Genomic DNA, 12,718 nt, shown 5'->3' on the forward strand with positions numbered 1-12,718 from the left:
GTGGTATACAGTCAGGAGGGAGTTGCCCTGGGCATCCTCAACATCGACTCCGGACTACATGTAGTCTCATGGCACCAGGTCAAACATGGGCAAGGAAATCTCCTGCTGGCTGCCACATACCCCACCCCACCACCATCCCCTCAGCTGATGAATCCATGTTGAATATCACATAGAGGAAACACTGAGAGTGGCAAAGGTGCAAAATGTACTCTGGACGGGGGGCTTAAGTGTTCATCACCTAAAGTGGCTCAGTAGCACCACTACAGACCAAGCTGGCCGAGTCCTAAAGGACATTATTGCTAGACTGGGTCTGCAGCAGGTGGTGAGAGAACTAACAAGAGGGAAAAACATATTTGACCTCATCCTCACCAACCTGCCTGCCGCAGATGCATCTGTCCATGACACTATCAGTAGGAGTGACCACTGCTCAGTCCTTGTGGAGACGAAGTCCCATCTTCACATTGAGGATACCTTCCCTTGTGTAGTGTGGCACCACCACTGTGCTAAATAGGATAGATTTCGATTAGATCAAGCAACACAAGACTGGGCAACCAGGAGGCACTGTGGGCCATCAGCAGCAGCCATCAGTACTCAACCACAATCTGTAATCTCATGGACCGGGATATCCCCGACTCTACCATTGCCATCAAACCAGGGGATCAACCCCGGTTCAATCAAGGGTGCAGGAGGGCATGACAGGAGCAGCACCAAGCATACATAAAAATTAAGCATCAACCTGGTGAAGCTACAACACAGGCCTACTTGCGTGCCAAGCAGCATAAGCAGCACATGACAGACAGAGCTAAGCGATTCCACAACCAGCGGATCAGACCTAAGCTCTGCACTCCTGCCACATCCAGTCGTGAATGGTGGTGGACAATTAGACAACTCACTGGAGGAAAAGCCTCCACAAATATCTCCATCCTCAATGGTGGGGGATCCAGCACATCAGTGCAAAAGACATGGCTGAAGCCTTTGCAACAATCCTCCGGAGGCCCCCAGCATCACAGATGCCAGTCTTCAACCAATTTGATTCACTCCACATGGTATCAAGAAACAGCTGAAGACACTGGATACTGCAAAGGCTATGAGCCCTGGCAATATTCTGGCTATAGTACTGAAGACCTGTGCTCCAGAACTTCCCACGTCACTAGCCAAGCTGTTCCAGTACAGCTGCAACACTGGCGTCTACATGACAATGTGGAAAATTGCCCAGGTATGTCCTGTACACAAAAAGCAGGGCAAATCCAACCTGGCCAGTTGCCGTCCTATCAGTCTACTCTCAATCATCAGTAAAGTGATGAAAGAGGTCATCAACAGTGCTATCACATGGCACTTGCTTAGCAATAACCTGCTCACTGGTGCTCAGTTTGGGTTCTGTCAGGGCCACTCAGCTCCTGACTTCATTACAGCTTTAGATCAAACATGGACAAAAGAGCTGAACTCCAGAGGTGAGGTGAGAGTGACTACTCTGGACATCAAGGCAGCATTTGGCTGAATGTGGCATTAAGGAGCCCTAGCAAAACTGGAATCAATGGGAATCAGGGGAAAACTCTCCCCTGGTTGGAGTCATACCTAGCACAAAGAAAAATAGTTGTATTTTTGGTTGTTGGAGGTCAATCATCTGAGTTCCAGGACATCACTGCAGGAGCTTCTCAGAGTATGTCCTAGGCCCCACCTTCTTCAGCTGCTTCATTAATGACCTTCCTTCCATCTGTCATGAAGCTATTAGTGTATATAATATAATTGGAAATTATTTTTTTAAATAGAGGTTTAGTCTGTGGGTGTGTCTGTGTATGTTTTAATTGGATTAAAGCCAGCTCGTCTGGGTGCTTTGATGTATAGTAGTTTTGGGATGTAAACAGAAGTAGAGGTACATTTGCATTTTGTTGAATAGAGCACTCAAGTGGGAGTGAAATCTTGCACCTGGGAGACACCAAGCAAAATGTTCATATTACTAATAAAATTGGTACTATGAAAAGTGTTTTATTGTTAGAAGAGGTGGAGTTCAAAGGGCCTCGTGTTACAATTAAAACTTACATTTAAAGAGAAGTGTTGGATATAACAGAAAGCAGTTTTGTGTGTGCAGAGCAGAGACATGTAAGATCAAAGCCTGTAAGCCTACAACTGTCTGCAAAGGAACTAAATTGAAAGGAACCTCATTTTGAATTTGTAAGGTGAAAGTGCTTTGCCTGGTGTCTGCTTAAAGTCTATGGGTTGTTGTTGCCTTAGTGGAGATTAATTTGGGAATTTGTTAAAAAGTTATGATAGTAGTAATTTGTAGCCATGTGTATATGTTTAATTTGTTGTAAATTAATAAATGTCTCATGTAGTTTGATATAAAAATTTCTCGAGAACTGGTGGTCTTATTCCTGAATTTAGACTGCATCTCAAACACATCAGTTGAACATATAGGTTATGACAGTTGTTTAAAGTTTCCCTCTGGGATTTTAAATAATTCAGCCCTTATCAAACCGCTGGGTCATGACACCATCATAAGGTCAAAAGTGGGGATGTTCACTGATGATTGCACAATGTTCAGCACTGTTCGCGATTCCTCAGATACTGAAGCAATCCATGTCGAAATTCAGCAAGACCTGGACAATATCCAGACCTGGGCTGACAAGTGGCAAGTCACATTTGTACCACACAAGTGCCAGGCAATGGCCATCTCCAGCAAGAGAGAATCTAACCATCGTCCCTTGACATTCAATGGCATTACCATCGTTGAATCCCCACTATCAAGATCCTGGGGGTTACCATTGACCAGAAACTGAACTGGACTAGCCATATAAATACAGTGGCCACAAGAGCAGGTCAGAGGCTAGGAATCCTGCGGCGAGTAGCTCACCTCCTGACTCCCCAAAGCCTGTCCATTGTCTACAAGGCACAAGTCAGGAGTGTGACGGAATACTCTTCACATGCCTGGATGAGTGCAGCTCCAACAACACTCAAGAAACTTGATACTAGCCAGGACAAGGCAGCCTGCTTGATTGGCACCCAATCCACAAACATTCACTTCCTCCACCACCGATGCACAGTGGCAAAAGTGTGTACCATCTACAAGATGCACTGCAAGAACTCACCAAGGCTCTTTAGACTGCACCTTCCAATCCCATGACCGCTGCCACCTGGAAAGACATGGGCAGCAGACACATGGGAACGCCACCACCTCACCATCCTGACTTGGAAATATATCGCCGTTCCTTTACTGTCGCTGGGTCAAAATCCTGGAACTTCCCTCCCCCCCGACTTACAGCACTGTAGGTATACCTATACTACATGGACTGCAGCGGTTCAAGAAGGCAGCTCACCACCACCTTCTGAAGGACAGTTAGGGATGGGCAATACACGCTGGCCTAGCCAGCGAAGCCCACATCCCATGAATGAATTTTTAAAAAACCCTTGCATTAAAGGCTAATATATCATTTGCCTTCCTAAAAGATTGGCAGTCTCTATATAACTTTTATAACTATCACTTTTATATCATGGATATATGCTGGTTTAAGACTGACCTGATCAAGATTCAATCTGATTGATAGTTTCAGCTGTTATGTCACAGCTACTTTTTTCAGTATGTGACCTGAAAACATATTTTATATAAATACGGGGAAGTGGCAGAGCTGGTATCTCTAGTTAAGTCCAAGTGAAGTCCTGTGCTCTCCTTCAGGGAGAGCTAGCTGCTTCACATCCAAACCTCTGGTTCATAGTGATACCAACTGTATCTCAGTTGTTGTGTTCTTGCCTCTGAGTTAGAAGGTTACGGGTTCAACCCATGTACTCCAGTGACTTGAACACAGAACCTATAGACTGACACTCCAATGCAGTACTGAGAGAGGTGTGCTGCACTTGGTCTAAAATATGTCGTCTTTCGGATGAGAGCTTAAAATCAACATCTTGTTGACCCTGTCAGGTGGACGTGAAATATCCCATGCCACTATTTGCAAGGGAGTTCTCCCTGATGTCCTGGACATTATTTATTCTTCAACCACCATTATTAAAGCATTATCTGTTATTTTCTCATTGTTGTTTGTAGCAATTTGCTGTGTGCAATTTGACTGCCACATTTTCTACATTGCAACACTTAATGCTATAAAATGCTTTGGCATGTCTTGAGATTGTGAAAGGCATTATATAAGTATAAGTCTTTTTCCCTTTACATATTCATCCATTTGATTTTGGATAAATAAAGCATTTCTCTGGCAAATCTGTGAATTATTTGTAGAGCAGCAGCTTGTGGCAAAATAAAAGAAACAGGTATTAATTCGATCTCTTTCAGGATAGTACTGCAATTGTAGGTCAGTACCTAGGGCAAATGCAGTTGATTCAACAACAATCTGCACTGTTTTATGTAACACGGAGCAGTATTAACTGTTTTGTGGCATCTTAAATGAGCACATGGGGGACTTCAACATAAAATCACAAAAGCTCTAATATTTGTTGGGTTTTTCCAAAACTGTTAAATGTGCAGCCTCAACAACAAACGTGTCCGGAGACTTTTTGACCCACTCAAAATTTCTGTTTTGCAGTTCTGTGCAGAATTGAATCAGCCAATGCTGCCAAATGTTCGTAAATGGAAAGGTCCCAGAGGATGTTGGAAGTGTACGGTATCTGAGAAACCATCCGTACAGATGCACAAGGTATGTTCTCTGCAAGCAATGGAAGTGTTGGCTTAAACATAAGCCATTGACTCTTCAAAATGTATAATATTTTACTAAAACATGAAACATCCAGTTTTAAATGGATTGACAAACAGACAATCTCGTTTGAATATAACATTGTTTTCAGTCTATAATGTAGCTATGCCAGCAAATCAGATCTTGGCTAAATCAAGTGTCATTTCTTGTGTGTTTGTGCCAGCTGTTGACTTAAGCTGCCACGTTGGTCCTGATATATGTTATACAGTACTTACTTCTGATTGGCAATGTCTGTGCTGCTGTAATAAAGTCCTCCTACTGATGTCCATCTTATTGGCTCATGGTACCATTTTGTAACTGAAGTAAAACTTTGTTTCTAACATTATGGTATGTTTATTTCTGTGTAAAAACCTCTCACAAGATGATGTGTGACCATGACCTACTATGGTGTTTGTTTTTTTTCCTCTTTCCCCCACCATCCCCTATTTTCTGTTTAAGGAACATTATTTCAGAACTATTAATGGAAAAAAACATTAGTGTTTCCATCCTAGCATGAAGAACCTGCCAAATAGTGGCACTTTATTATAAAGAAGTTGTATTTATGTAGCACCATTTACATCTTTGAGAGATCCCAAAGTGCTTTATTGCCAATTAATCACTTTGAAGTGCAGTCACTGTTCTTTTGTAGGTAAAATTGACAGTCAGTTTGCACACACACAAATGGTTGAGGAATAAGTAGTACCATGAGATATTGTGAATTCGCCTTAGAGGCAAACATGGTGTCAGCCTAATATCTCATCTGATACATGGCATCTCCAACACTGCAGCACTCCCTCAGTGCTGTACTGATATAGCAGCCTATGTCATGTGTTCAAGAACTGCAATGGGGCTTGATCCCACAGTTGTTCAAGACTGGCACTTATGCTATAATATACTCTGAGCAGTGAGGGAAGACTTAGAGGTCTGCTCCCAGGCTTTGGGACCTGAGCCCATCACTCTCGTTCCACTTTTGTTCTTGCCTTTTAATTTCTATTCTCTTTACCCCTCTCTTCAACCATCATGCCTTCTTTCACTTCTTCATCCTCAAGAACTCGGGCCTCTTTTTCCCTACCCCAACCTTCCAGTACTTCTCGACCTTCCAGTTCTCTTGCTGCTATCCCAGGCTTGACTCCCTCCTAGATATTCCTGCAACTTCCCTCTGTGCCTCTCTTGGCATTCTCCAAAGGATTCATCAAAACACTCAGCACTGGCTCATTACAAGCAGCAAACCCCAATTTCCCCATACCACTTTCTCATTAACCTTCCCACCTAATCTGCCTGCTGGGGCCTGATCTTGCTAAACTCCTTTCTATTCAACTTAACCCTCCCACTGCTGACCCTGTGGATTCTGCCAGTAGATCAGTTCTCACTGCAGCTCTACACATCTCCTTCCAGAATGTCACTCACTTCTGAACAAGATCCTTGCCACCCATGAACTTATTGTAGATGATTGTATCAACATCATGAACTAAACGGAAACCTGGCTGAGGGTGATGACACCTTGCCTGTTAATGAAGCCTCCTTGCCTGGCTATATCTTCCATCATCTCATCGTGGTGACGGTGTGGCACTTATCATCAGATCACATCTTGGGCTGACTCATTACTCCTCTGGTACTTTCTCCTCTTGAGCATCTCACCTTGTTCCACCTTTCTCACCTCTCATTCAAAATCATTGTTTTCTACAATGATACAATAAAATATTTTCAGATATATCTTTACTCAGCTACTGCGCCGATGACTTCTCATCCTCAGTGATCTCAATCTCCATCTTAATTTGTAATGTTCTTTCACTCCTCCTGAGTTCATTGCCCTCTTAACCTAGTTAAACCACTCCTTCAATGTAAACTCCACAACCAATACTTGTGGCCAGCCCTTTGACCTTGCTATTTTCATGTGTTTTTGCTAACCCCAGCATATCAATTTCAGGTAAGGCCATCTCTGATCACTTTCTCATATCAATCACTAGCCACATTCCCTTTCCATGCCCCAACCTTACCTCCTTCTGTATCAGCTCCTGGATAGACCTATCCTTCAATTCACTTAGAAGTGCACTTTGAAAATTCGAATTGTCTAGCCTTTAGCCCTCCGTTCTCCAGCTTCTGATTTGATCAGCTACACCGTCGCCTCCATCTTCAGTGCCCTAGACCCTAATAAAACCATTACTCTCCTTCACCCTGGCCATTCTGGTGGTAAGTTCCAACTCTCTGATCTCCTAAGTCCAAGGGATGCAGACTTTAAAGGATTTGGTGGACAACTGGTTTAACCATCTCTTGCCAAATCTACCTGGACCACATAAAGCACTATCGGGTCCTGCTCCCGGCTGATAAAATTGTTCATATGGATCATCCTGGAATGCAAAGATAACCTGCTGCTTCTCTCTGCTGCAGCAGGCTGAATTCTTAAACTCCTCTCCACTGTCTCCTCCGCCTTCACCTCCAGCAATAAGTGTGAAGAGCTCATGGGCAACTTCGTCATTAAGATCAAGGCAATCCGATCAGCTGCCTCCATCACGTCCCTCCCAAACTTCCTCTAAAGCTTCCTGCTGCCTTAGCTTTTAATGCACCTTTCCCTAGTTTCTCTCCAACTCTCCCCATGCCCTCTCCAAGCTCAACTTGTCCATGAGGCTCACACCCTGCTCCTTTGATCCTTTGCCCACTAAAATGCTGACCACCCAACTTCTCCTCCTGGTCCCCATGTTAGCTGATATTATTAATAGCTCTCTCTCTCTCCTTGTCCCTCGCTCCTTAAAAAATCAACCCTTTACCCCATCATCTCTGCAAACTGAGAACCGATCTCCGACCTTCCTTTCCTCTCCAAGTTCTTGAATAAGTTGTCGTCTCTCAAATCCATGCCTATCTTTCCCCAAACTCCATATCTGAATCCTCCCAATCAGGTTTCCACCCTGCCACTGTACTGAAATGGCTCTGATCAAAGTCACAATGACTGTGGACAATGATTTCCTATATGACTACGACAAGGGTAAACTTTCCCTCCTTGTGCTTTTGACCTGTCTGCAGCCTTTGACATGGTTGGTCATACCATCCTCCAAAACTTCTCCACTATCGTCCAGCTGGGTAGAACTACTTACACCTGGTTCCATTCTTAACTGTCTAATTGTAACCAGAGAATCACTTGCATTGGCTTCTGTTCCTGCTCACGCACTATCACCTGTCATGCCCCAAGGATCTGTCCTTGGTCTTGTCAAATTTCTAATCTACTAGCTTCCCTTCAGCAACATCATCATTGAAAGCAGAGATAGTTTTCACATGTACACTGACAACACCCAGCTCTACCTCGTCACCACATCTCTCAACTCCATCACTGTTGCTGAATTATCAGACTGTTCACAGAATCACACAGTGCAGAAGAGGCCCTTCGGCCCATCGAGTCTGCACCAACATGTGAGAAACACTGACCTACCTACCTAATCCCATTTACCAGCACTTGGCCCATAGCTTTGAATGTTATGACGTGCCAACTGCTCATCCAGGTACTTTTTAAAGGATGTGAGGCAACCCGCCTCCACCACCCTCCCAGGCAGCGCATTCCAGACCCTCACCACCCTCTGGGTAAAAAGTTTTTCCTCACATCCCCCCTAAACCTCTTGCCCCTCACCTTGAACTTATGTCCCCTCATGACTGACCCTTCAACTAAGGGGAAGAGCTGCTCCCTATCCACCCTGTCCATGCCCCTCATAATCTTGTACACTGTTCAGACTCTGACATCTGGTAGTGGACGAGCAGAAATTTCCTGCAATTAAATATTGGGAAGACTGAAGGCATTGTTTTTGTTCCCCAAGCACTGTTCCCTAGCTACTGACTCCATCCCTCTCCCTGGCAATAATATGAGACTAAACCAGTCTGTTTTCAACCTTGGTGTCACATCTGACCCTGAGATAAGGTTCAGACCTCATATTGGTGCCATCACTAAGACCACCTATTTCCACCTTCCTACTTCACCCCATCTCAGCTCACTTGCTGCTGAAACCCTCATTCATACCTTTATTACTTTGACTATGCCAACAAACTCATACGAACGTACGAATTAGGAGCAGGAGCAGGCCACTCGGCCCCTCAAGCCTGCTCCACCGTTCAATAAGATCCTGGCTGATCTGATTGTAACCTCAACCCCACATTCCTGCCTATCCCTGTTAACCTTTCACCCCCTTGTTAATCAAGAATCTATTTAGCTCTGCCTTAAAATATTCAAAAACTCTGCTTCCACCACCTTTTGAGGAAGAGAGTTCCAAAGACCCACTGCCCTCTGAGAGAAAACATTTCTCCTCATCTCTGTCTTAAGTGAGCAACCCTTTATTTTTAAACAGTGACCCCTAGTTCTAGATTCTCCCACAAGTAGAAACATCCTCTCTGCGTTCACCCTGTCAAGACCCCTCAGGACCTTAAAGGTTTCAGTCAAGTCTCCTCTTATTCTTCTGAATTCCAGTGGGTACAAGCCTAACCTGTCCAACCTTTCCTTATAAGACAACCTGCCCATTCCTGGTATTAGTATAGTAAACCTTCTCTGAACTGCTTCTAACACCTTTACGTATTTCCTTAAATAACGAGACCAGTACTGTACACAGTACTCCAGATGTGATCTCACCAGTGCCGTGTACTTCAATGAGAGGGAATTATGCGTTTGGTAGTGATTTTTTTTTTAACAGTGTGGCAGCTCCTTGTAAATTCCAGGAATCTCCAAAGTCAGACAAAGCAAGCACAAAATGACTGATTTTTTTTCCCCCAAAAGAAAATATGCTCGATGCTGAAATTATGTTTGTTTAATGTTTTTTGCCAGTCAGCAGTCCAGCTGGCCTCCATTATATTATGGACAACCTCTTTTTGTGTGTAATTAGCCTCTTGCTGCATCACTGTTCTATAGTCACCAACCTTACTTTGCTAAGTGAACATCCTTCCTTCATTTGAACCAGGAAAGTTGAGTATGGGCAGGCTTTTCACACCCAAGCCTGATGGTCAATTGTGTCTTCCCTATCATTGCCTGGTTTGAATCCAACTCAACTCCACCAACCTGAAATGGAAGCTTCTTTCAATCTGCTTGTAGGTGCTTGCTGGGCTGAGATCTGTTTTGTCTTGCTGTGCTTAGGGAAGCTACAGTGCTGTTGACCTGGAGTCCTGCTGGTAGGATGTTGTGTGAATGTTTTGACTAGCTCCCTTGTCTCAGTGGTCACAGCAGGGAATGTGCAGTGATATATATTTCAGGGCTCGTTCTCTGTGGTGGTAGTTTCTTACATTTGGCAGTGACTATTGTAATTTAATGATGCTTGTAGTAGCTGTGGCTGGGATCATTTCTGTGCTTTCATTGCCAGTGAATCATAGCTCTTGGTAATTGGTTTCAGTTACCAGAATTTTGTCAAAATATGGAGAATAATGGGAGTGTACTGAGGTAGTAATTCCTAGCCTGGGCATCACTTAACTTTTAGTTGAAGTTTATCCTTAAGTGACCTTTTTATAAAAATTAATTCTTGGGACATGAACGTTGCTAGCGAGATCAGCATATATTGTCCATTCCTAGTTGCCCTTGAGAAATGTTAATGAGCTGCTTTTTTAGAACCACTGCATCTTGTGTGGTGAAGGTGTTCCCACAATGCTGTTAGGTAAGGACTTCCAGGACTTTGACCCACTGATGATGTAGGAATTGCAATATATGTCCAAGTCACAATGGTGTTTGACTTGGGGAACTTGGAGATAATGGTGCTCCCCTGTCCCATACCCGACTGCTTGGTGGTGTTGGTCGTGAGTTAGGAGGCTTTGCCAAAGAAGCCTTCACAAAGTTCTGTAGTGAGCCCTGTAGATAGTACATGCTGTAACCACGAGACACCAGTGGTTGTTATGTTCCAAATTCTAATGGGTAAATCGACTGCCTTGGTCAGTAATGCAGACAAGAAGGTTCTTGTTCAATCCATGCTGAGTTAGCTGACCTTGGACCTGGCCGCAGTAGGGTTAATGACATTTGACTGAGGGGTAAAGAAGAAGAAATCCGCCTGGGTTTCTTATGATCTCTCCTGATTGCTTTTCTAGGAAGTGCTGCACATGATGAGTTATTGAGTTAAGGGCAGAATCCTACTTAGCTGTGAAGCATCTTCCCTCCCCACCTTGCATGCTGACACACAGCCCTATCTGCCCTCTCAGTTGGATGTAAAAGGCCCAATACCGCTATTTTGAAAAAAAGGTAGGAGAGTTCCTTCGGTGTTCTGGCCAATATTTATCCTTCAACCATCATCAGTGAAATAGATTAAGCAGTTATTGTTTAATTTTGCTTGTGAGAGCTTGCTGTGTGCAAATTGGCTGCTGCAATTCCTAAATTGCAACAGCGCCTAACTACTCTTGTGAAAGTACTTAATTGCTAGAGAGCACATTTGGATGTCCGGAGATAATGAAAGGTGCTATATAAGTGCAATTCTCTTTTCTCTCTCTGGCTTTCACTCATTCTAGGCTCACAATTGTAAAATAACCACTTGAGTGAGGCAATGGAAGCTGCCTGTGGAAATGCATCCCCACATAAGTCAGCAAGTTCAGAGAGCAGAGAGAGCAAACATTAGATTAAAGTGATCTCTAACTGTTGATATATACAAACGTCTCAGTTCTCACATTTTTTTTTTCACAGAGCACGGAGTATGCTGGTTATCTTTGGGACAGCAGTGCTGGAGTAGAACTGAAAACTGCCTTCCTTCTGGAGAACGCACAAACCAATGGGAATGGGAAACCCTGTGTCTCCAGGCCTTATCTTGCACATTTCAAGGTGAACACTTTTTCCCTGTCTGTGGCGCTCTTAAAGGATTATATTGGCTTTTAAATAATTGCGAGCAGGGTAGAAAGCCTGCATGTGAGCATCTGTATGGGTTTCCCCAGGTACCTACTTCACCCTGCACATGAAGCAGAATGGTTGATAGATCATTTACAGAATAATTCGGGTACATTTTGAACATGGCAGTCCCTGAAGGGGAGGGGTCCATTCTAAACTGGGAGCATGTGCGCGCACCACGGTTTAATATTCCAACCATTTCAATTAAAGCCTCTAAAATCGCATGCAGCACCCACCTAAAGTTCCATTGTGCACGACTAGTGGGTTTGGCCCTCTGTTGGTTGTGCCAAATCCAAAAATTACACCCGCTGGGAGAAGTAACAACAATTGATACCCAATTCTATTTAGTGCCAAGAATTCTCTTTTAAAAATCTTCTTTTAGAAAAAAAATCCCTTGGAGCGATTCAGGTTGTGTTGATGGAGAAGATTGTATATATGCATTAATGACAGGATTCAAGGCGTTTCCTCACGGTTGAAGAAGAACTTGGTGTGGGAGAAAGAGGATCTAGTTATCGTGGTCCATTTAGGACCCAATCACATAAGTAGGATATTGTCAAAGAATGACAATAACATGATAAAATTTTATATTGAGTTTGCAAGCAATTCAGTCAAGTCCAAAACTAGGATCTTAAATCTAAACAAAGTAAACTGCTAGGTATGAGGGGCAATTGACTGAGGTAGATTGGGAAATTACATTAAAAGATATGAGAGTTGATAAGCAATGGCTAGCATTTAAAGAATTAATACATAATTTACAACAAATATATAAGGCACAAAATTCCCACAGAAGAAGTGTTCCAACGGTAGTTAATAATAAGAGTAGAAAATAGTATTCAGTCAAAGAAAGAGGCTTCTCCTGTTGACTAAAATGACTGGTCGCAGATACCTTAAACAAATATTTTGTATTTACCTTCACTGTCGAAGACATAAGAAATATTCTGTAAATAATGGGTAACCAAGTCCAGGATTTTACAGCCCTTCCTGCCTGGTGGGACATTACGGTCCCGCCAAACTGAATGGAGATTTAAATGACTCGTCGCAACTGCCGGGGTGGGGACACTGGGGGCCCACGAGCCTAGCAAGCACGTGGAACTTAAAGAAGTCATCCTAAGTTGTAATGATGCATGTGTTTTTTGGGGGGGGAAAAACCTATATTTTATGTTGGGGTGATGGTCCCATTACAAACTAGGTTTCTCTGGGAGTTGATTTCTGGGAAAGCACC

General features: G+C 43.5%; 1 protein-coding gene across 1 annotated transcript in view; it reads left to right on the top strand.

Annotated features, from left to right (window-relative positions):
• Positions 1–12,718, top strand: part of eepd1 (endonuclease/exonuclease/phosphatase family domain containing 1) — a 192,513-nt gene that overhangs the window by 151,154 nt on the left and 28,641 nt on the right. Inside the window, exons 5-6 of the mRNA XM_078539320.1 lie at positions 4,530–4,640; positions 11,299–11,433. Coding sequence (XP_078395446.1) covers positions 4,530–4,640; positions 11,299–11,433 — 246 coding nt within the window. The remainder of the gene's footprint in view (positions 1–4,529; positions 4,641–11,298; positions 11,434–12,718) is intronic.

The sequence above is a fragment of the Cetorhinus maximus genome, chromosome 3 (assembly GCF_964194155.1).
Source record: "Cetorhinus maximus chromosome 3, sCetMax3.hap1.1, whole genome shotgun sequence".
In the NCBI taxonomy this organism is placed as follows: Eukaryota; Metazoa; Chordata; class Chondrichthyes; order Lamniformes; family Cetorhinidae; genus Cetorhinus; species Cetorhinus maximus.